Here is a 25,267-nt window from a genome sequence, read left to right on the forward strand (position 1 = left end):
CATGTGCAAGGCAAATTTTCTACCTGCTGTACTATTGCTCTGGCCTGAGTTTGTAGTTTTTTGACAGCTTATTTGATTGAGATATTTATAGTTCACATGTGGTCACATGACCTTTTATTTTATTTTGAGCGGGGACACACCCAGCAGTGTGTAGGGCTTACTCCTGACTCTGTGCTCAGGGATCATTCCTGGCAGTTAGGGGACCATACGGATGCTGTGGTCAGCCATATGCCTGGCAACCTCCTTACCTACAATACTATCTCTCCAGCACCTAAGGTCACATTCTGAGTTTGTGGGTATCCATGAACTTGAGGACGACCACTTTGAATCCAGCATGTCCTCTAAGCAGTGTTTCCTTGTAAAGAAAAAAAAAGTAAAACCCTTTTATATCCTCCTTGTAGACTTATTTATTTTTATAAATTTATGCAAACATAAAACTGGGTATAAAAAAAAGATATAAAAAAAATCTTTGTCCTTACAGTCCTGATGCAACTACAAGACCAAACCAAAACAGTGCCCATAAAATTCCTGTGAATAATATTGATTTAGTGGACAGTGAATTTCTGTCCTACAAGACCTGAGGTGCCCCACGCATATGGTTCTGACAGGTACAACACAGGTATATAGTTCGCATCTCACTGGGCCCGTGTGAGATTCTACCATAACTACTGGAACATTCAGCATCGTAGTCTGAGTGCAATATTGAGAAATGCAAAGCTTCTTCAGTCCTCAACCACATGCCACAGCAAGAAATCCATTTTATTTCCCAGCCCACTCTATTCCACACACCCCAGGGAAAAAAGGTTTCTGAAACAATGTTTAGCCATACCACATACAGTGACTCACTGAATATTTCTATTCTGTGTTACTCTGTTCTATTCTTTTAAAAAATACCAGTTACAACCCACGAAACTAATTTTATTTAAATATTTAAAAAATAATAATTTCTGATCTACGAACGGGCTTACAACAAGGGTTTTGCCGCACATGTTGAAGATATTGTGCTTAGGAGCTTTTTGACCTTGGATTTGGCAGAGATTTTCCCACCACACCAAAAGCAAATGCAAACAGTTGGTACCTCATCAGATTTACACCACCTGTGGGAGAAGAAGTGTTTACAAACCAGAGAGTGGATAAGGAGTTAGTATCAAGAAGATATGAAGCATTCTTACATTCAATCACAAAAAGACAGCCCAATTACAAAATGTACAGAGGATTTGAATACATATTTCTCCCAAATAAAAAAATCCCATCATAAAAAGCCAAATACTGCATGACTCCATTTATATGAAATATGGAGAGTGATTATACTCTTAAGGGAAGAGATTGCAATGGTAATTGCCAAATTGGAAGGGGTTTTAGGGTGTGTGTGTGCATACGTGCGTGTGCACGTATGTGTGTGTGTGTGTGTGTGTGTGTGTGTGTGTGTGTGAACAGAGGAGTATTTTGATGGGCTTAATGTTTCAGTTTTGCAAGATGAAAAACTTTCAGAGATGGGCTGTACAACTCTGTGTGTATGATTACCACTTCTGCACTGCCAACTTGGAGATAGCTGGGGCCAGCGTTAGTACCAGAGGTAACGCGTTTGCCTTGCACAAGGCCAACCCCAGTTGGATCCAGCACTGTGTGGATCCCTGAGTAAGGTGCCATATGTATATGGTACCACAAGGAGTGAGCTCGGCACACAGAGTCAGGTGTGAGCCCTGAGTACTGCTGGGTGTGCCCCCCTCCAAAAAAAATTTGGTAAAGATGGTAAGATTTCTCTTTATCTTACGTTGTGATTTCCTTTTATTCTTTTTTTTTCTTTTTGGTGTGGGGCATACCTGGCGGTTCTCAGACCTTACCCCTGGCTCTGCACTCAAGGTGGGCTGGGGGGACCATTTGGGGTGCCAGGGATCAAACCCTTACCCACTGTACTCTGGCTCCATGTAGTGTTTTTCTTTAAAAAACAAGCAAACGGGGCTGGAGCGATAGCACAGTGGTGTTTGCCTTGCACATGATTGACCTGGGTTCTATTCCCAGCATCCCATATGGTCTGCTGAGTACCACCAGGGGTAATTCCTGAGTGCAGAGCCAGGAGTAACCCCCTGAGCATCTCTGGGTGTGACCGAAAAAGCAAAAAAAAAAAAAACAACACAACTATATCTGTGCAAAAGAGACTGCTTTGGGAATCTGACTGCCTCTATTTGGATCCTGGATTCTCCTTTTAATATATATAACAAGATGTGGCCCAACCTCTTCCCCCCAGATGAATTAATTTGTCAATTTAGATTTGAAAAAGAAAGTGGGATGATAAATGGAATTGGGGCAAATGTGCAGCAACCTTTGAGGAGAACGAGAGTCATTAACAACAGCGCATGTTTCAGCCCTGCCTTCCCTGGGGAGGATGACTCCTTCCTCTGACCTTTAGCTGCCTTCAGGCCCTGCTGCTGGTTCTGTTGCCAGCTCAGGAGTTCATGGAGATGTGGGCTTGAGAAACTGGGGGAAAAGAGGAGGAGGAAGAGGAGAAGAAGAAGAAGAAAGCATATTTATGTCAATGATTATGTTGTTGAAATAAAATTATTGGAATAAAATACTTCTATTTTATTACGTTAATATAATAATTATCCCTGCTTCAAGTTAATAGTGTACAGCCTTAATTATAATGAAAACCATCATTATAGGGTGCTTGAGAGAGATAGTAAGGAGGGCGGGGTACTTGCCTTGCATGCAGCTGATCCAGGTTTGATCCCCAGCACCCCATATGGTTCCTTGAGACCACCAGAACTAATCCCTGAGCACAATGCTAGGAGTAATCCTTGAGCTTAACAGGGTGTGACCCAAATCTCACCCCCAAAGTGAAAATTATTATAAGAATCATATTTGAGGAACTAGAGTGATAGGACATGGGGTAGGGCAGTTTCCTTGCATGTGGCAGATGCGAGTTGGATCCCTGGCACCACATGTGGTCCCTAGAGCCTGCCAGGAGCGACTCCTGAGTGCAGAGCCAGGAGTAAGCCCTGAGCACTGCCAAATGTGGTCCCAAAACAAACAAACAGATCAAAGGAGCCTAAACCACAGGATTCTCCCTGGAGCTCTGTCTGCTCCCCAGATCTCACTTGAGTGGATGAGGTTGTCTAAATAAATTCAGGGGATGGAATATCAGAAGAAAAAAAATGTCAGCTCATTGCTGATGTGCTAGTACTTCGATTTCTCATCTTCTTCCTAAACTACCTGGTACTGTTGAACTTGGAGAGTTCTCAAGCAGTTATTTCACGCATGCATTCAGTACTTAATATGGTACAGGCTTATAGAGTGTGGAGGTAGGGAGGCTGGGAGATGGTGGGGTGGATTGTGTTTTTGTGTTTTTGTCACACCTGGTGGTGCTCAAGGGCTTCTCCCTGCTCTGAGCTTGGGAATTGCTCCCAGTGGTCTCAGGGGAGTATGTGATATCTAGGACTCAAACCCTGGGCCCCCTTTGAGCTTTTCCCTGGCTTAGATAATATTTACTTGATCTCACTAAGAGTCAGAACAAAACTACTATCCCTCTTCATCATTTACATTTTAAAAATCATTCTTTTGATGTCCCCACTAGCTAAATAATAACACTTTCCTTTTCTGGCTGATAAAATAATTTGTTTTCTGGGCCGGAGAGATTATACAGGGGGTTATGGCACTTGTTTTGCCCATGGCCATCCCTAGTTTGATCCCCGGGATCCCATAATACTGAGACCCACTAGAGTGATCCCTGAGGACAGAGCCAGGAGTAAATCCAGAACACCACCAGGTGTGGCCCAATAATACACACAAAAATTGCTTATTTGGTTTATTTTTTATCTTGATATCTCATTGTGGGCATATGCATTTTATGCAAGAGTCAGCTTGAGACCAGAGAGTACAGGATGTAAGGCCCCTGAGTAGCATGCAGCTGACCCTGGTTAAAATCCATGGCACTGGGGGCTGGAGCGATAGCACAGCAGGTAGGGCGTTTGCCTTGCATGCGGCCGACCCGGGTTCAAATCCCAGCATCCCATATGGTCCCCTGAGCACCGCCAGGGGTGATTCCTGAGTGCATGAGCCAGGAGTGACCCCTGTGCATTGCTGGGTGTGACCCAAAAAGCAAAAAAAAAAAATCATGGCACCATATTTGATCTTGTGAGCACTCCCAGGGGTTGGTCCTGAACACAGAGCCAGGAATATTCCCTGAGCACTCCTGGGTGTGAAAAAGGGGGGCCAGCTTAAGATTTTGTTCTTTTCTCCATGGTTTATTTTCTTTTTTTTTTTTTTTTGCTTTTTGGGTCACACCTAGCGATGCACAGGGGTTACTCCTGGCTCTGCACTCAGGAATCACCCCTAGCCATGCTCAGGGGACCATATGGGATGCTGGGATTTGAACCCGGGTAGGCCGCGTGCAAGGCAAACGCCCTACCCGCTGTGCTATCTCTCCAGTCCCCATGGTTTATTTTCTATTTCACTGATTTCCACTTTAAGAAAAAAAATTTCATTATTTCTTTCCTTCCTTTCTCCTAGCTTTTTTTTTTTTTTACCCCTGTTACACCCAGAGATGTTTCAGGGATTATTCCTGACTCTGCATTCAGGGATTACTCATTATGGTGCTCAGGGAACCATATGGGAGGTTGGGGATCGAACCAGGGTCAGGGATATGCAAGGCAAGCACCCTACCTGCTGTACTATCATTCCAGCCCCCTTTCTTCTAGCTTTAAATTGAGCTTCATCACTTTTTCCTAGTTTCTTAGAGTAGAACTACTAACACTTCCTTTTTGACTTTTTTTTTGGGGGGTGTCACACCTGGCAGTACTCAGAGGACCATAGGGGATGCTGGGGATCAACCTGGGTTGGTCATGTGCAAGGCAGTCGCCCTATACTCTGTATGATCACTCCAGCCTCCTAAGACTTTCTTTCCAATATCAGAGTTAAGTTCTATAAATTTCCCTGAAAATGCTAGTTAGTCTGAAAGTCATAAATCTTGATATGTTGCATTTTTTATTATCCCTTTGCTTTTGAAACATTTTTTCCTTGTGATTTTTAATTTTTATTTTTGGGTCACACCCGGTGATGCACAGGGATTACTCCTGGCTCATGCACTCAGGACTTACTCCTGTTGGTGCTCAGGGGACCATATGGGATGCCGGGAATCAAACCCGGGTCGGCTGCTTGCAAGGCAAACGCCTTACCCACTATGCTATCAATCCAGCCCCTTTCCTTGTGATTTTTGATCCATGCGTTATCTAAAAGTGTTTAAGCCTTTTTGTTTGATTTTTGCTTTTTGGGCCACACCTGGTGATGCTCAGAGCTTATTCCTGGCTTAAATTCTATTTTGTTTGATATTAATACAACCATTCTTCTGGGTAGGTTAAGCACTGGCAAAGTATAACTTTAAAAGAAACTTACAGGCTTGCTCTCAGAGGCCCATGTTCTCCCTTGAACGCAATCTTTGCTGGTTTTTTCCACTCTGCAGAAGCCCACGTTCTCTCTTGAACACTCCCTTTCTCTCCCCCTCAGGTCTTTTTAAGTAAATTTCATTCAATAAAAAGAAAAAAAGAAACTTAAATTAATTTCCCCTTGTTATAGATCAAGAATACTTCTTTTGGGGCCACACCCTGAGGTGCTCAAGGGTATTCCTGGCTCTGTCCTCAGGACTGACTCCTGGTGGTGTCCAAAGGAGACTAATGGCTGCATGCAACTGTCTGACCTTACGCTCTCTCTCAGGTCCTCAAGGACATGTCTTAAAGGCCAACGTGAATAAGGCAATCAATTTTTTGGTGTGTGTGTGGGGGCACCTTTTGAGTCACACCAGGCAGTGCTCGGGGCAGGGGGGCGTTACTTTGACTCTGCACTAAGAAATTACTCCTGGAGGTGCTTGGGGGACCATATGGGATGCTGGGGATCAAACCCCGGCCAGCCGCATGCAAGGCAAACACCCTACACGCTATACTATAACTGCTGTATACTCTCTGCTTTCTTTCTTTTCTTCCAAAAAATGCCCAGGGGACTCAAGGGCACTCTAGCAATAGTCAGTTAAATGCTGCTTGGGGCACTTCTAGCTTAGTGCTGGATGTGGGGCCATGTGGTACCAGGGATCGAACTTGAGATCTCTGCTCTGTGGCCAGTGCTCTAGCTCCCAGTCATCTCCCAGCCCCAACCTCTGCCTTTTAATTGAAGTGTTAATTCTGATTTCGTTGAATTATTAATGTAAGTGAATGTAGGACTAGAATTTTGTTGTTTTCATGTTTTTTTTTTCTTTTTGAGTCACACCCGGCGATGCACAGGGGTTACTCCTGGCTCTGCACTCAGGAATTACCCCTGGTGGTGCTCAGGGGACCATATGGGATGCTGGGAATAGAACCCGGGTCAGCCGCATGCAAGGCAAATGCCCTACCCGCTGTGCTATTGCTCCAGTCCCTGTTGTTTTCATTTTTTTCCTTTTTTTTTTCTTGGTTCTTCTCTATCTTCTTTTGGGTTAATTGAAAATTGAAACTGATTTCCTCCCTCTAATTTTTCAGTTCTAACCTTTTGAAATTATTTTTAGTGATTGTTCTAGGGATTGCAGTATATGGCTTTAGTATTTCAGAATCTATTTAGAGATAATGTATTACTATACATAATATGTGTGTGTATGTATGATTGAACGCAGAGCCTCATGTGTGAAGTATGTGCTCTACCACTGGCCCATTGTACTCAATTTTAAATACAGAAAATATATTTCCTCTTCTGAACTAACATATAATGTAATGTTATAAATTTTGTTTTAAATAGTAGTAGTCTTTATAGGATATATTAAAATTTTATGTTAATTTATGGTAATACACGCACATAAATAATTATCTTCTGATGTTATTTCTCTTAAGCCTGAATAACAACCCTTGGTATTTATTGTAGTGTACATATATCTACTGATAATGAATTTTCTGTTTTTACTTTCTGAAAATGTCTTTGGCCTTGATTTTGAAAGGTATTTTTATTGAACTTCACTGTATCACTGTCATCCTGTTCATCGATGTGTTCCAGCGGGCGCCAGGAACGTCTCCCAAATGTTGTTCCATTGTATTCTTCTTTATGAGTGAATAATCAGCCACATTAATTATATCTCCCTCTGTCTGTCAGGTTTCACTTTTCTCTGGTGTGTCCATCTGAATTTCTGCAAAGTCACTAAGATGTGCCTCGCTATTGTTTTATTTCTGTTGATGCTAGCAAGTATTCTTAAGTTTACCCATCATGTAAATTAATGTCTTTCACCAAATTTGAGATGATAGTGATCATTATTTCTTCAAATATTTTTTCTGTGGCTGGAGAGATAGAATAGAGGTTAAGGCATTTGTCTGGCATGCAGCTGCCTCCCGTTCAAATCCATGGCACCACATATGGTCCTCTGAGCACCAGGGCTCACTCTTGAACACGGTGCAGGGTGTGGTCTGAATTCTCCTCCAAAGTATTTTTCCTGCCTTATTTTTCTTCCTATTTCCCATTAGATTTATTTTTCTTTTTGGTCACACCCAGCGATGCTCAGGGGTTACTCCTGGCTTTGCACTCAGGAATTACTCCTGGCAGTGCTTGGGGGACCATATGGGATGCCGGGGATCGAACCCGGGTCAGCCGCATGCAAGGCAAACGCCCTACCACTGTGCTATCGCTCCAGCCCCCTCCCATTAGATCTTTATGGCTATTCTAGGTACCTCCTATAGATAGACTCATACAATATTTGTCCTTTGTGTCTGACATATTTTACTTAGTACGATGTTTTTAAAGTTCATTCATGTTATAGCATGTATTATATTTTTCTTCCTTTTTATGTCTGGGTAATATTGCATTGTATGTATCTGCCACATTTTGTGTAATTGTTCTACTGGTGAACATCTGGGTTGTGTGCACATTTTGCCTACTGGGAACGTTGATGTACATAAAGCTTAAGGACCTCCCTAATAACTTATTTAGTACATATACCTAAGAATAAAATTGCGGGTCTGGAGAGATAGTACAGCAGGTAAGGTACTTGCCTTACACGGGCCAACCTGGGTTCAAACCCCAGCATCCCATATGGCCTCCTAAGCACCACCAGGAGAGATTCCTGAGTTCAAAGTCAGGAGAAACCCCTGAGCATTGCCAGTGTGCCCAGAAACCAAAAAGCAAACCAAAGACAAAAATTTCTGGGCCATAGGGTATTTGCAATATTAGTTTCCCAACATTATTTCTAGACCAGAACGACTCTTCCAGTCTTCATTCGCATCAGCAATGCACGAGAACCCCCACACCAATACTGAATCCAGCTCTTTCATTTTCTAGTCTAGTCACTGTGAAATAATGCCTGTTTCTCTGATGACCTATCTCTGGTGTTTAAAACTTCAGGTTTGGGGCCAGAGAGATAGTGCAATGGACAGAGTGCTAACTTTGTATGCAGCCAACCCTGGTTCAATCCCTGGCACCACAAATAGCCTCCACCCGCATGCCCTGCCAGGAGTGATCTCTAGGTGCAGAGGTGGGAATAAGCCCTGAGCACTTCCAGATGTGGCCCCCAAACCAAATCAAAAACAAATCCCCAAACCTCAATTTTTGGTTCCCTTTGGGACCACATCTGACAGTGCTCAGGACTTACTCCTGGCTCTGAACTCAGGGATCACTCCTAGAGGGCTTTGGGGACATACCAGGTGCCAGGGATTAAACCCAATAGGTTGGCTATGTCCAAGGCAAATATCCTCCCTGCTGTACCATTGCTCTGGCCCCATCAAAACCTTGAGTTTAAAAGCCTCCAGAGATAACCTTTCATCAGCAGTATGGCAAAGCACAGTGGCTAGAACGGAAAGAAGAAAAAGGAAAAAGTGCCTGTTACAGAGGCAAGCTGAGGGCTGGAAGGGAAACTGGGGACACTGGTGGAGGGAAGTGGACACTGGTGAAGGGACTGGTGCTTGAACATTATACACCTGAAACTCTGTCATGAAAAACTTTGTAGCTTTGTGATTTAAGGTCACTGTCACTGTCATCCCATTGCTCATTGATTTGTTCGAGCGGGCACCAGTAACCTCTCATTGAGAGACTTATTGTTACTGTTTTTGTTTTTTTTTTGCTTTTTGGGTCACACCTGGCGATGCACAAGGGTCACTCCTGGCTCTGCACTCAGGAATTACCCCTGGCGGTGCTCAGGGGACCATATGGGATGCTGGGAATCGAACCCGGGTCGGCCGCGTGCAAGGCAAACGCCCTACCCGCTGTGCTATCACTCCAGCCCCTAATTGTTACTGTTTTTGGCATATTCAATATGCATGGGTAGCTTGCCAGGCTCTGTCACGTGGGCTCGATACTATCGGTAGCTTGCCGGGCTCTCCGAGAGGGGCAGAGGAATCAAACTTGGGTCGGCCGCGTGAAAGGCGAACGCCCAACTGCTGTGCTATAGCTCCAGCCCTGTAATTTAAGGTGACTCAATAAATTAAAAAAATAAATAAAGTCATCCTCATGGACAACGAAAAATAAACAAATCAACAAATAACTTCTAGAGGACATTCAATGGACCATGACCTCCTCCTGCCTTAATATTGAATCAGTTTTTTTTTTTTTGCTTTTTTTTTGGGGGTCTCACCCGGCAATGCACAAGGGTTACTCCTGGCTTTTCACTCAGGAGTTACTCCTGGCGGTGCTCAGGGGACCATATGGGATGCTGGGGATCGAACCTGGGTCGGCCGCGTGCAAGGCAAACGCCCTACCCGCTGTGCTATCGCTCCAGCCCTTGAATCAGTTTTTTGGTTAGGTAGGAAACTACGCTGGTAGGGAAGAGGGATCCCTGTCACTTGGTGGCAATATGTCAGGGGTCGTCGCACCCTTAGTTGTGGATCGGGGAATTTCAATGACAGGGGTCCTGGGGCCACATTTGGCATATGGGGTGGTTCGGGGGATCATACTCAAAACCGAATCCCTGCGAGCCAGCTGCTCTTTCACAGAGTGCCATCCGTGGCTCCCCCAAACTCAGCTCTTGGTTTGTTTTCTTAGGTTGTGGGAGCCACAGCAGGTGGTGCTCAGTCAGTTATGGTGTGGGGAGCTACTAGAGCCACACCGGGAAGTGCTGGGGGTGGGGCGGGGAGAAGATGTGCAGTGCCAGAGATTGAAATTCAGAGCCTTGGGGCCAAGGAGATAGTACAGGGAGGTGCAGGTGCTTAACCTTGCATCACCAGGAGTCATGAATGCCAGTTTGAATCTCCCACGCCATATATCATCCCCTGAGCACTGCTAGGGATCACTCATGCACACAGAGCTGGAAGCAGACCCTGAGCATTCCTGCGTGTGGTCCAAATATCCGAAAAGAAAGAAAAAAAAATTCAGGGCCTTGCACATGTGCAGTTTGGACTCTGCCCGACCCCCATAATCTGTTTTCAACAAGAATGGCATGGGAGGGGCTGGAGCAATAGTACAGTGGTGAGGGCATTTGCCTTGCACACTGCTGACCCAGGTTTGGTTCCCAGCATCCCATATGGTCCCTCAAGTATCGTTAGGAGTGATTCCTGAGCGTAGAGCCAGGAATAACCCCAGAGCATCACTGGGTGTGACCCTCCTCCCCCCAAAAAAAGAAAAAAGAATGGCATGGGAGATGGGGGCATGCAGAGAGATGGTATAGTGGGTAGGGCACTTGCCTTGCATGTGGTCAACGTGGATTTGATCCCCAACACCCCTTCCAGTCTCCTGAGCCCCACCAGGAAGGATGCCTAGTGCAGAGCCAAGAGTAAGCCCTGAGCACAGAGCCAGGCGTGGCCCTATTTTTTTTTAATGGTACAGGAAGCAGAGCTTCGTTTTCCACACTCATTTGGACTGTTTTCTCTTCCAGTCCTTAACTTCAGTAGAAGCTTTCCCAGAACTTACCAGGCAGGGCTCAGGCTCCTCTGAGTCTCTGAGGAGTCTGAACATCACCAGCAGCTCTGAATGCAGCAGCCCGGAGACATGCAGATCGGCCTCCTTCAAATGCAAGGGGCAGTACCTCAGCCAGCCAAAAATACTTCCTGTCGCTCCGCCTTTCCAGCCCCGGAGAGATTTGGGTTGTTGGAAGCAGGGCTGGCTCTCTCTGCCGAAGGACAAGCAGCCGCAATGTCTGGCATCCAGTCTGTCCCCCAAGATTCCAGTGAGGGAGAACTGGTTCTCTGGGATCCCAGCTCACAACCCAAACCCAGTGCTGGGCAGCCAGTCACGTGAGTGCCAGTGTGGGAGGGGATGACTGCCCAGGACTTCAGGGATGGAGGGACTGGCCAGACCCGTCCCAACCAGAGGGGAGAGGGAATGAAGCTTCTGCCCTCCAGGGACCCCTGACTGATGGTGGAGACATAGTCCATCTCCTTAGCAAATCTCTGGTCTCCCTAGGAAGACAAGAAAGAGAAAAATAGGTTGTTGAGGCCTTCTCAAAGCCCCACCGACACCACAGCCCCCACCCCTCAGTTAGGTGTTGCCAGGGAGAGGCCCAAGAATTGACAGGTTGGCTCAGACCCTGGTGGTCCCTGGCACCCGGGGGCCTGAGCAGCTCTACAGAACTGTCCCGAACATTGAACTGCCTGGCCCAGCTGGCCAAGTATTACTGGGAGTGACCCCAAGGCTCACGTGGAAGCCATCCCAACCCCCCAAGAAACAGAAACCTGGCCTAAGTACTGTCATCCCCACTTCCCCAGCTCTCCTTCAGGTGAACCCCACCTACCCATCTGTCCGAACTGGGTGGGAAAGCAGGGCAGGGAAATGGAGGGGCACGAGAGCAGATACTGATTTGCAGCCTCCGCTGCTTGGATGGGAGGTGGCCTTTCCCAGGGATTTGTGCTCAGGGCAACCGCATGCTCACACTGCCCCTTCCGCCTTTCCAGAAATGCGCCTCGTGCCCCACGAGCACCACCCCTGCAGCAGAAGTTCTGGCGAGAAGAGTCAGGGGCTCACATACTCCTGGCAGGACTCTCCCAGCCCCGAGGTATCCATGAAGGAACTGCTGGTGGTGGCCAGGCAGGCCCGCCTGGCCCCGAGGCCAAGCAAGAACCCCGTGGGCACCCTGAGGACCCTGTACCTGGATGGCCAGAAGACGTGCGGCCACTGCCTGGTCTCCAGCCAGAAGGGACACGAGAGGAACTAGGTAGGCACGGTGACCCCCTGTTCCCCAGATGTGCTCAGCATGGAGGCAGTCTCCGGTTTCACACATGCAGCATGACACATGCATGTGTCCAGGTCAGTGGCATCCGGGGTTGGGAAGTGGGTGGAGGAATCGACATGGGCACACAGGTAAGTAAACAAGAAAAAGAACCTCGGAGCTCAGTGTAGCCTCCTTCCGTTTCCGTTTCTGCTCTGATGCCCATCCTGGCTGTTTGTTGGCCTGGACCACCACTGAATGTCAGACTGGAGACACTCAGAAATGCCCGTCCTAGAGGTGGGAGCAGTGCACAATGTGGGGCAAACAGGCTCACTTTTCAGCTGTGCTGGCCTGGCTAAGTCCTGGTTACTTGCTGCCCGAGCAGTGCAGAGAGGGAGTGGATTGGGGGGGACAGAGTGGTGGGATCTGGGGCCAAGTGGAAGCAAAGACCACTGAGTGGCTTTGATCCACTGCGTGGAATGCACAGGTCAAGGCTAGAAGCCACAATGCTTGTGAAGGAGTGTGGGTGGAACCCCCCCAACACCCCAGACCCCATCCGCACACACACACCACGATGCCTTGGGGTCACAGAGGGGTGTGGTTACCTGAATTCCTTTGGAAGAAAGTTCATCCATTCCATCTCATTTCATTCCACTCTTTATTTTGGTTTTGAGTCCACACCTTACAGTGCTTAGGGCTTATTCCCGACTCTGTGCTCAGGGCTTCCTATCTCCCTGGCCCACCCAACACTAGAATTTTAAGTAAACATATGGCTACTTATTTATTGCTATTTATGTTCATATTCTTTAAACGGGGGAAGGAGCCAGAGCAATAGTACAGCAGGCGGGGCACTTGCCTTACAGATGGAATACCTGGATTCAATGCCCAGCACCTGTATAAGAAATAATGAAAGAAGGAAGGAGCAGAAGTTTGAGTCATACACTAGTGGGTGACTTTCTTACTGAGTGTGCTAATAACACCTTCACATGCCAAGTTTCCATCCCACAGCTCACAGACTCCCCATCTTGATGCTGGAGGTTGGCAAGATAGACATTCTTCTTTATCCCCACTCTGCAAATGAGAATCAAGGTCTGGGGACATTCAATGGCTCGTCTAACCTCAAACAAGTGATGGACCTGGGGACAAATAGGCTGTGTTTCTCCCTTTAACCAAGGTTGAGAGAGGATAAGTCTTGTCCAAGAGCGGAGAGTGAGGGCCTCGAAGCATGTGCCCCCTACTACATTTCATCTCTGAGCCTATAGCTCATACAGCACCCAGAGCATTTGCTCAGGCTGCCAATGAGGCAGGAAGTTGCACTGTGGCATCATCAAGTTTCTGATGACTGTGGATGTTAGTGACCTGAGCACCTCCTGACCTCTAGGTAGTGGTGATGAGTTAATGGTAGTGAAGGGTTCATTGACTTAACTGTCCTAGAGGCCACTTCAGAGGAAAAGTCTAAGGAAAAAGTCTCTGTCTCTTTTGTTTTTCCAGAATCAGACTGGATTGCTGCCGATCCTTTCCTTTCCATCCCATATTCCTAGGAAATGATTGTCTCTTCCTGCAGTGTCTACAGTATTCATGGAATCAACGGAATATTTTATCTTCTCATCTAGACTGGTCTTATAACTACCTCCCATTTGCACCACTGAGGCCAACAGTCCTGCCTTTTGTGCCCTCCCTGTTAGCATCAGCGCTATAGGACCAAAGCTGCTGGGAGATATTAGTGCTGCCCTGCCCTGGGACATACCCAGCTGTCCCACCAGTGGCATTTCTCTGGGTCTCTCATGTGGCACCACCATCCCCACAGGTAAGCAACATGAGGGGCAGAATGTTTCTGAGATGGACTCACCATGTCCAGGATTGCAAGGCCTTCCATCCACCAACAGTCCTGTGTCAATGGGTCCAATGGCAAAGATAAAAGAGTGAAGGGCTCTGAGCCTGAGCAAGAAAATCAGGGCACCTGACCCCTCACAGGTCAAGACCAGACTTCTTCCCATCCCAGCCACCTCGGTGCCCAAACAATTTCCAGCTACCTCCCTTACCATCCTAACTCTGTCTTGCCGGTGAAGTCAGAGATGAGGTAAGAATACCCAGCTGGCAGGGTATTCTTCAATCAACCCCAAGAAATAATACACCTTACCTTCAAATGTACACAAATAAGTATGAAATAAATTGCCATGTTCAAAGCTGATGAGTCAGATCCCATGTGAGAATGATAGTGGGGAAATGGGAGCAAATACTCTTCCTGAAAAGAGCCCAGCAAAAGTCCCAATAGCCTTTGAAAAAAAATTTTTTTTCACGAATTGTACTCTATAGTAAACTCTGTCCTCCTCGATGTTAGTCTGTGGCCAAAGGTAGCCCTGGCACAGTCTCAGGCCTGGCTAGACTTTAGGCTACCATCTCACTTGGTCTGCCAGTTCATTTCCTCCAGGACAAGTGCCGAGATTTCTTCCCTTGCTCATCCCTCATAACAGCCCTGGGGTGAATTTTGGGGACAGAGGATGGTACTGGGAGGAGGGTGGGGCCTGAAGACAAGCAAGCAATCTGCTTCACAAAGTTGACTCAGCTTTGCCACATGGCGTCCCCAATGGGATGGATTTCTGGCCTCAAAGGTGTGTGTGGGGGGGCTGGAGTGATAGCACAGCGGGTAGGGCGTTTGCCTTGCACGCGGCCGACCCTGGTTTGATTCCCAGCATCCCATATGGTCCCCTGAGCACTGCCAGGGGTAATTCCTGAGTGCAGAGCCAGGAGTAACCCCTGTGCATCGATGGGTGTGACCCAAAAAGCAAAAAAAAAAAAAAAAAAAGGGATTCCAGGATATGTGAAAGCTCAAATAGCCCTCAGGCAAGACTTTCATTTGCTAAGCTATCCAGTAGAAGAGTTAGATTCAAGCCATTTGCACCCCGCTGTGAATCATACATACATACCTCCTTCAGGCCTGGTTTTCAAGGTCTGATAATCTGATATAGGGCTTTTAAAATTTATGTGTTTATCTTTTACAAGTAAGGCAAGAATTACCTGGATGGCAGAAGGAGTCTCTATTACCACAGTCCAGAGTAGTAAATGATTAAGCATCACCTCAACCTTCCCTCCCCCTCCCCCCAGCCCTTTCTAGATGCCATCCAGAAGGCTCAAGATTGGGGCTGGGGATGGAGCCCAATGATCCCGCTTAGGCTTTGATGCCCAAGGCCCTGCATCTGCTCTGATGCCCAGTCCTCCTCTCCAACAGCCCAAATATTGACTTAAAGTTGACCCAGGTCAAGGTAAATTTTCCCATTATGTTTCACGTGCTTGGCGCAATACACGATGGGACTCTTGGGGCAGGAGGGAGAGAATGAGAGTAGACAGAGCAAGCACTTGAGTTGCCTGCAGCCAATCCTGTTTCTTTTTTCTTTTCTTTTTTAGGTCACACCTGGAGATGCACAGGGGTCACTCCTGCCTCATGCGCTCAGGAATTACCCCTGGCGGTGCTCAGGGGACCCTATGGGATGTTGGGAATCGAACCCGGGTAGGCCGCGTGCAAGGCAAATACCCTACCCGCTGTGCTATCGCTCCAGCCCCACCAATCCTGTTTCAATCCCCAGCACAGCACAGGCTCCTCAGAGGCCTGCCGGGACTGATCCTTGAACATGACTGGGGTAGAGTGCAGTACAACCAAAAAATATAAATAACAAATAAAAACAAAGGGAAAACTGTACAACGTATAAACTGAAATGGGCCTCCTGTAAGCCTATATTTTTCCCCTTTTTCTCCTTCGTCACCAGCTCCCAGCCAGTCAAGATTCCTGAGCTGAGGGGCTGGAGCAATAGCACAGCGGGTAGGGTGTTTGCCTTTCACGTGACCGACCCGGGTTTGATTCCCAGCATCCCATATGGTCCCCTGAGCACAGCCAGGGGTAATTCCTGAGTGCAGAGTCAGGAATAACCCCTGTGCATCGCCAGGTATGACCCAAAAAGGAAAAAAAAAAGATTTCTGAGCTGATAAAAAGAGTGTTTCTTAATAAAGTGAAGCCAGTTATTTGTCTTTCTAAGGGACGATTTTGGAGCAGTACCTTGAATCCTAGAGATAGTATCCTTTCCATGAGCGTAAAATCTGTCCCACACAGGGCCCCATACTTAGAAGGCCACTGCCCTGAGTTTTAGGTGCAGTTGTCTGTCTTGAAAACCAAAATCGCTGTGCAACCAAGAGCCCTACATTTTCATTTCACACTGGGCCAGAGACTAGTTCAGGGCTAGCCTGTGAAAAGGCAGAATAGTGGCTTCCTAGCCTTGCCCCGTTCCTGTTTCTCCCGAAGAAGGCTTGGCGTAAGAGAATGAAAAAGGCTTTTCAGCAGCACTGCCCCCTTTGCAGTGGGGAGAGAGGGGTCCACAGCTAGCCACCCTAAGGTCAGCGCTCTGGGAGAGGGGTGTCAGTGGATGAGAAGGAAATGCTTTCACATGCAACTAGGACAATCAAGTCCGCTTCATGGGAGGAGATGTAAGATAATGTAGCAAACAAAGAAAAATTTGCTGTTTTTTTTTTAAGTGAAAATGAGGGGGTGGAGCAAAAGTACAGTGCGTAGGGTGTTTGCCTTACATGTGGTCAACCTGGGCTCAATATCTGGCATCCTATATGGTCCCCTAAGTACTGCCAGGAATAATTTCTGAGTTCAGAGCCAGGAGTAACCCTTGAGCACCACTGGGAGTGACCCAAAAGCAAAATAAGAGAAGCAAAAATAAACCTGAAAATAAGGGGCCAGTGCAATAGTACAACAGAAAGGACATTTCCTTTGCATACCACCTACCTGGGTTTGATCCAAGGCACTCCATATGGTCCCTGGGCCCTCAAACCTCTAATGAGCCCCTGATTCCTGAGCACAGAGACAAGAGTAAGAGCTGAGCACTACTGGGTGTGGCCCCAAAACAAAAAGGTAGAAATAAAGTCCGAGAAAATGGACAGATACCTTGCAATGCAGCCAACCCAGGTTCCATCCCTGGCACTGCCAGGAGTCCCTTGAGTCCTCCAGGAGTGCACCCTGAGCACAGAGTCAGGAATCATCCCAGAGTACCAGCAGGTGTGACGGCCCTTCTCCCCTCCTCCACCAGAAATAAGTGTGAGATAAGTGTAAAGTTCTGGGGGAAAGAGGAAAAAAAAAGAAAAAAAAGGAGTAAGACGTACTTCATTAGGGCTGTATCAGAAAGAAAAATTGGGAGAGATTCATACCTAGAGCCCTGTTATTGTCACTATTATTATTTCCTGGGGGTGGGGGAATCAGCTTGTCCGTCTGGGTACACATCTCTGCTCAATGGCACCTTTCTTTTTTCCTTTTTTTGGGTCACACCCAGCAATGCACAGGGGTTACTCCTGGTTTGGCACTCAGGAATTACTCCTGACAGTGCTTGGGGACCATATGGGATGCTGGGAATTGAACCTGGGTCAACCGCATGCAAGGCAAATGCCCTACGTGCTGTGCTATCGCTCCAGCCTGGCACCATCTTTCTATGCCCTGCTTTTAACCAGTGCCTCAGCATATTCAATAAAGTCTTGCTGGATGAGTGGATCTGGGGAAGGTTTAAAATGTTGTGCCAGGGAATGTTTACCTAGTTCAGTGAGAAACCATGGGTGATTTTTGAATGGAAGAGAAGATTAACCTGGCTGTAGATGGTAGAATGGCTGTTGGCAAGGGGACAGACAAGGAGCATGGCTTGGGGGCTGCTGAGGTGGCCCCAGGGTTGGTTCCACGATGGCTGACTGTGGCTAGCAATGAGGCAGGGGAGGGGAACCCTGTGGAGCTGGAACTTAGCAGCAGTGTATAGCAGGAGAACTCTAGAGAATGAGACCCCAGAGAGAGAACTGGCACCTGGGGGCAGATGGATGGGTTCCTGTCCCAGATGGACTTCAAAGAACCACACAGAGGGAAAAGTTACCAAATGCAAAAGAAGCTTTCCTGAAGACCAGATTGTTTAAAGTAATCATCCTGAGCTGGGTATAGGGTCCTAAATGTCTAGCCACAAGATTATCTAGACTGCTTAAAAGATAAGAACTTCCTGGGCTGGAGCAATAGCACAGCATGTAGGGCATTTGCCTTGCACGCGGCCGACCCGGGTTCAATTCCCAGCATCCCATATGGTCCCCCAAGCACCACCAGGAGTAATTCCTGAATGCAGAGCCAGGAGTAACCCATGAGCATCGCCAGGTATGACCCAAAAAGCAAAAAAAAAAAAAAAAAAAGATAAGGACTTCCATCCTTGGGGACAAAATTTATCTCCGAGGCAGGGAAGATGACTAAGAAGGTTCCCTCAGAGAGTTGTAATGTGACCTTTGGGAGTCCCTTCACCAACTTACCCCATACTGGACAGTGGACCACACTTGACCTACCCCCAAGAGGCCTGAGAAAGGAATATTTCAGATTCTAGTTTTCTTCTTACCCTGGCAAGGCCGATAGCAGCTGCTGCAAGTGTTCGCCTCTACGCACACTGACTGATTACATAGCTGAACATAATCATTCACAACCCTTGATTTTACAGCTGGCGTGTCACTTAGCTTAATTACAGCACACAGTGGTATTTCAACTCAAGGAATCTAAGAAGCAATAAAATGGGTTTTGTAAATTGTTGGGAAGGCAATGAAGACCTCAGAACTGCAATTGACTAAGCATTGCTTTCAATTATTTTGCATTCTCTAGCCACCAACTTGAAGTGATTAATGAGCTGCTTGGTTTGAAATCCAAGCAGGCGCCAGGGTTCCGGGAGGCCGCTGTGTGTCTCCTGCACGCCCACTGTGTGCTGCCAAGGGACACCAAGGCTTCAGGCACTGCCCCAGTATGGCCCGAGTCTTTCCCACCAGTATTTGCTCATCATGCTTCAAGCCAGGTCACTCCTGGCCTATGGAGACTGATCTGGGATGATTATGAGCAAGTCATACCCCTCCGCCTTCCTTTTTACTTCCCAAACATCTATCATCCCTGAAAAGCACGAGGAAAGAAATGTGGGGAAACAGAACAAGTTCTTTAGAGATCTAAATTATTTAATAACCAAAATTCTTTAAAAGACGTACAGCTGAGGGGCTGGAGTGATAGTACAGCGGGTAGGGCATTTGCCTTGCACGCGGTCAACCCGGGTACGATTCCCAGCATCCCATATGGTCCCCTGAGCACCGCCAGGAGTGATTCCTGAGTGCATGAGCCGGGAGTAACCCCTGTGCATCAACAGGTGTGACCCAAAAAGAAAAAAAAAAGATGTACAGCTGAACTGGAGTGATAGTTCAGCAGATAGGATGTTTGCCTTGCCTGTGGCTGATCCGGGTTCGATTCCCAGCATCCCATATGGTCTCCTGAGCACCGCCAGGAGTAATTCCTGAGTGCAGAGCCAGGTGTGCGTCTGCACATCTCCGGGTATGACCCACAAAGGAAAAAAAGAAAAGGGGAAAAAAAGACATAAATCTAAATTTCTTGCATTCTCTGCTAGAATTCTTTCGCTACCTTATTTCATGGTTGTTAATTTTTAGGAATGTACTTCTTGGACAGCTATTTTATTTTAGCAGTGTCAGAGACTGAACTTAGCACCACTCATGCAAGGCTGGCCCACTATCTCTGGCTCTATCCCCAGCCCCTTGGGTAACCTTTTTGTTTCGTTTTGGAGTCACAGCTGGTGGTGCTCAAGTCTTACTTCTGCCTCTTTTCTCAGGAATCACCCCTACTGGTACTCTGGGGACCACAGTGGTACTCTGGGGATCATAATTCCCAACCACATGGTGTTGGGATTAAACTGGCCTCAGTCATGAGCAAGGCAAGTGCCTTACCTGCTGCACTATATTATCTCTTCAGCCCCTGGATATTTTAAAGGACAAGTCCGTAGTAACCCCCAGCCCACCACCACCCTGCTTCTGCAAGTCTAGGAACTTAGGGATGTTCATGGAAAGGGACTCCAGCCATTGGAGAAAGAGGCAGAAGCAGCTGGAATTTGGAGGGGTGACACTGAGACAGAGTCCCCTTGTCCTGTGCAACCTTGGTCAGCAGAAAGCAGCTGCCTTACCAGTTGTGCAGGGTGGGAGAACAAACAGCAAAATCCTGTTGGCAAACCCAGCAGGGCCATAACAGTGTGGCCAAAGCAAACTCCAATGCCCTCCCATTCCCCCTTGGATCTGGCTGGAGATGTGAGGGAGTCGACTAAGCTCACAGGTCAAAGCATCAGGCAGCCAATGGCAGTGCTCAGACGGACTCATCCCAGGGCTTGGGCCCCATCTGGATCCCTTCTCTCCTGGCCCTGCTGCCCTTTCCATTTGGCACAGGCAAAGAACAGACTGATGTGGATAAAAAGATTTTTTTTTTCACGTGTGTTACTTTGCTCTTCAACTGCTGTCCTGTGAGATCAGTTTATTTCCATCTGGCAGATGAGAAAAACGGAGGCCAGGGGCAGTAAAAGACATGGTCTGGGGGCTGGAGCGATAGCACAGTGGGTAGGTTATTTGCCTTGCAAGTGGCCAACCTGGGTTCAATCCCCAGCATCCCATATGGTCCCCCGAGCAAAGCCAGAAGTAATTCCTGAGTGCAAAGCTAGGAGTAACCCCTGAGCATTGCTGGGTGTGACCCAAAATAGGACTTCAAGCCTCTTTTTCTTTTGTGGGAGGAGAGCCACACCCAGCCAGCAGTGCTCAGGGCTTGCTTCTGACTGTGCTCAGGGATCACTCCTGGCTGTACTCAGGGAACCATATGGAACGCTGTGGATTAAACCTGGGTCAGCTGCATGCAAACAAGTACCCTACCCATTGTACTACTGCTCTGACCCCTTGGATCTTCTCTTTCCATGCAGTCATAGCTGAAGAGCAAAGGCTAAAAGGAGGGACCGAGGGTATTTTTGCTTTAAGATCAGAAAACAGCTGTTGAAGTCCCAGGTTCTGTCTTCCATACCTGCCAACACAAAGGAGGCCCAGTGAGGTGGTGCAAGACAAGCCCTCTGCCCACTGTTCTGTCTCTGGTCCCCCCCAAAATGCTTCTAATCATTTAGGAATTTAAGCAGTGCTCCCCTCTAATTTGTTTATTTACTTATTGGGGCTTGGGACTATATCCAGTAGTGCTAAGGGGCTACTCCTAGCTTGGTGTCTGTGTGTGGGATGTGGGGGGACGTTACTGGAAGTGCTGAGGGAACTGTGTGGTGCCTGGGACCCATCAGGCAAGGCCTATGCTTAGCCCTTTCAGCCACCTTCCTGGCTCATGTTTCTTTATTTAAACATGAAAGCTCTGAGTCAAGAGCTCTGGGTTTTTTTGTTGTTGCTGTTGTTTTGTTTTTTGCTTTTTGGGTCACACCTGGCGATGCACAGGGGTTACTCCTGGCTCTGCACTCAGGAATTACCCTAGTGGTGCTCAGGGGACCATATGGGATGCTGGGAATCAAACCGAGTCAGCCACATGCAAGGCAAACGCCCTACCAACTGTGCTATGGTTCCAGCCCCAAGAGCTCTGGTTTTTGTGTTATCATTTGGTTGTGTTTGTAACTAAATTAGTGCTGTTATGACATGCAGCCTCATGGTGGTGTCTTGGGGGCTACTGTACCAGTGAAATCGCAGAGCCCTAAAGTTACAATGCCTTGTTAGGACATTTATATATTCTCTCTCTCTCTCTCTCTCTCTCTCTCTCTCTCTCTCTCTCTCTCACTTGCTCACTTGCCCTGAACCTAGGGACACTGCACTTCTAGGGACAGAAGTGCATTAGTTATTATTGGCCTAGAGGGCTGCTTCCTTCTGGGTCCTCTGAGTATTTTCCCCAGTGTGTATGTAAAGAGGGTTGGTCAGAAAAGAACCCGTGCATGGGGCTTGGTTGGGCCCAGCGACCAGTTCCCTTTTCTGTCACATTCTGATTTCCTCCTCTCTGGGCACCTGCAGGAAGACACCCCATTGGCGCGATCAGGGCCAGGAAAGCCCAGGTGGGCGAGTCTGTCCTCTGTTCCCCAGCCCCAGAGTCAGGACTTGGAGGCAGCGCGGCTGGAGAGAGCGATTGAGGTCAAGGCGGGCCTGATTTGGAGGTTCTACTGGGCAGGGTGTGAGCCTGGAAAGACACATCCGTCTGAGTTTGCCCAGAGAAGGAGACTGGGAGCCTCGGACAGGAAAACCGCCTTTGCTCCACCAGATCCCCGCACCCCGCACACCTGAGCATCCCGCACTTGTCTGCTCCAGGTTGGCGGCCAGGCGGAGTGCGCTCCGGGGATTGGCTCCCGCTGCGTGCTCTGCAGCCTGATTGTGTCTGGATCCCCTGCCAGGACTGTCTCTGCGCAGGTGCGGGACCCTAGAGCACCCCGCGTCACAGCCAGGGGATCAGAAGGATCGGGCTGGGACTGGTGGATGGATGAGGGACCCAGTTAGAGGCACTGCGCACGGTAGAAAATCGGCGGGTGTCGGAGCGCTGCGCTCCTGCCCTTTTCCCCGCGCGCCCAGCGCTCCCGCTCTCAGCCTCCAGCGCCCAAGAAGTCAAGGGGTCTGAGAGCTGCTTCCTCCGGTATCGCCTTCAGAAAACGCGTCCCTACCGTTTATTTGGCGCAGATGGCTTGCCTCAAAGCACTTTGCGGACTTCATTCCTCAAACAACCGGTGGAGGAGGCCGCGCCTCCCAGTTTCGGAACAGAAACGTGGGTCCCCCTTGACGGGAAGGAAACGGGATGTGCGCGAGGCAAGACGAGCGTGGCTCCAGGCCGCCCTTCCCCACCTGGGTAGAACCTGAGTACACGCTCCAAATTCCTGTTCTGATGGGGACAGAGTTGCACATTCCTGTATGGCTCTCCCCGTTCTGTCACTGCTCCTAGGAATACCCCCAACAAAACAGAGTGGGAATGGCGATTTCACAGCTTTCCAGAACAAGAAACAGGACCGTGAGGTTCAGAAAATCAGGCTCCTAATAACTAATAACGTCAATTCCAAGAACACAGTCAGCCAGGCCACTCTCTTAATTATGACCATTTTTGAGGTAGTTTTGGGCCATACCTTGCGGTGTTCAGGGATTACTTCTGGGAGACCATATGGGACGCCGGGAATAGAACCCAGAACAGTGCATGCAAGGCAAATGCCCTATCTGCTGTAATATCACTCTGGCCCATATATATTATATATAATATATATTCATACATATATTATTTTTGAAATAGTGGTGTGTTGGAAACACAGGCTTTCAGGAGTGTCTCTGTCATGGAGTTATGATTTATTAGCATTTGTCTTCTCAGAGCTATTGGATCTCCTGTTGTAGAGAGTGACCACCTGGACCCCAGAAGAAAGGGAACTGGTCTTTCTCCCTTCCTCCTTTCTGGGTCATTTTTGCTAAGTGCTGAGTATGACCCCTGAATTGATTCCAGGACCAACTCTGTAGCTGTTAATATTGTCCGCTTTTATGGGGTGAGGGGGAGACTTTGGGGGGAAAGGCACTTGCTGGTCTCAGACCAGCTGAGGCATGGGATTCTGGTCTGTGCTTGCAGCTGTTTGATCTCAGGGCTTCTCTCTATCATCTCGTGGCCAGAGAATGACTTTGGATTTAAATCATGACAGTCATAACATAAAATCATTCTAATGCCATCTTTAGCATTAAAATGACAGCCAGGGTTCAGACACTTGGTTTGCATGTGGTCAATTTTGTAGACTCCCGGTAACCGCATAGGGTTTCTGGAGACCACCAGGGGTCACACCTGAGCACAGAGCCAAGGTGTAATGCCAACAACCCACCCCACACCCAACCCCAAAGGACAGCCATGTTTTTTGTAATCATGATGTTTTTTGGAGAGTGTTGTTTTGCTTACTTCAGTCCAGCCATGTGCAGGCAAGGCAAGTGCCTTATGCTTTAACTGCTGTACAATCTCTCTGCCCCGTATTCATGATCTTAAAGTTCAGCCACCGAGGTTGCTCCCCAAGGCATGAGGATTTCGCGGATGCTGTGCTGACACCCAGTTTCCCTATAGAGGATCTAGGTCTTTGGGTGTTTCTGATACTTCCCAACCTTTCCTGCTCCCTCAATGCCCCAAGGTGATGACCATTTCCAAAATCTCCTTTCAGAGACCAGAAGGAATGGATTCTTTTTCTAAGTGAAGAGCAACAGGGCAGGGGTTGAGGAAGAGAGATAATATGGGGATTTAGGCTCTTGTGGAGACCTCTGATCTGCAGCACCATGTATGGTTTCCTGAGCACAGACTAGAAATAGCCCCAAGAGCAAGTGTAACCCAAAAAACTGAGAAAGAGGGTGTGTGTGTGGGGGGTGCACCCAGGCTTCTGCCTAGACTTCTCCAGGCAGCAGGGTTGCCTCCAGAAAGTCTCTGCTGGATTCTGACTGGGGGATGGTGGGAAAGAAAGAGGTAGAGAAGAGGGGTTCAGAACGCCCCCCTTTCTCTCCTTTCTTTCCTCCTTTCCTCTTCCAGCCTCCTCACTGACTTTGCTGGCCCAACAGCTTACAAAGCACCAAAGGTGTTTCCTGACACAGGAGGCTGGGCTGGCTCAGTGCGGGAAGCCTGATTCTGCAGGGTCCCACTGTCCCGAGTAGGACCTTTTAGGAGGTTTGAGAAGGAGCTGGAGACTTGGAAGTCCTCGGCCCACTGCATTCTGAGATTTCCCAGCCTCGCTACCACACCCTGGTCTTCCAGGGCTGCAGGGCCAGGTGGCGCTAAACCTGCATCCAAGGTCTTCAAGGTCTGGGGGGATGCGGGGCAGGAGGGTCTCCTGGAACTCATCCTAGTGTTTCCAAGACCCCAGAAAGGGGGATTTTGATGACCTGCTTCATCTTATCCCTAATTCGCTGTAAGATTTCCATGTCCTACCAGAGAAATCTACTGACTTTGAGGACGAAGAGTCCAAAGGCAGAGGAAATCCAAGAATTTGCACTGCCCACTTTTGGGAAGTCAAAGGGTTTAGAACTGAATCCCCAAATGCATAAAAGAAGAGGGTAGCACCCCCCACTTCTCTTCATGTACCCCAAGAACTGGACTCCACTTCATGGGTTCCACCTGAAAGGGGTTAATATTTCACTCTTTACCCCCTTCCCTCCACCTAGAAGCTGGCAAAGAGGCTGTTGGGACCCCGGTCACCAGTTGGTCACCTTTGGGGGCTGGAATCACTGTTGGGTGGGTCACTGAGGGTGCTCCCAGCCAGCCAGTCCTCTGCAGACCCAGTCTGAGGTGTACCCTTCAGTATGCTGCTCTGGCCCTCACCTGACCCAGCCCGACTGATAAGCCCCCAGACAGCCAAACATCGT

At 48.1% G+C, this 25,267-nt stretch overlaps 1 protein-coding gene across 1 annotated transcript in view; it reads left to right on the forward strand.

Moving 5' to 3' along the window:
* Positions 1-14,190, forward strand: part of TTLL6 (tubulin tyrosine ligase like 6) — a 33,471-nt gene extending 19,281 nt beyond the window's left edge. The window contains exons 12-14 of the mRNA XM_055132789.1: positions 10,805-11,162; positions 11,820-12,079; positions 13,565-14,190. Coding sequence (XP_054988764.1) covers positions 10,805-11,162; positions 11,820-12,079 — 618 coding nt within the window. The 3' untranslated portion in view covers positions 13,565-14,190. The remainder of the gene's footprint in view (positions 1-10,804; positions 11,163-11,819; positions 12,080-13,564) is intronic.
* The last annotated feature ends 11,077 nt before the right edge of the window (positions 14,191-25,267 follow it).

Source organism: Sorex araneus, chromosome 3 (genome assembly GCF_027595985.1).
Source record: "Sorex araneus isolate mSorAra2 chromosome 3, mSorAra2.pri, whole genome shotgun sequence".
NCBI lineage: Eukaryota > Metazoa > Chordata > Mammalia > Eulipotyphla > Soricidae > Sorex > Sorex araneus.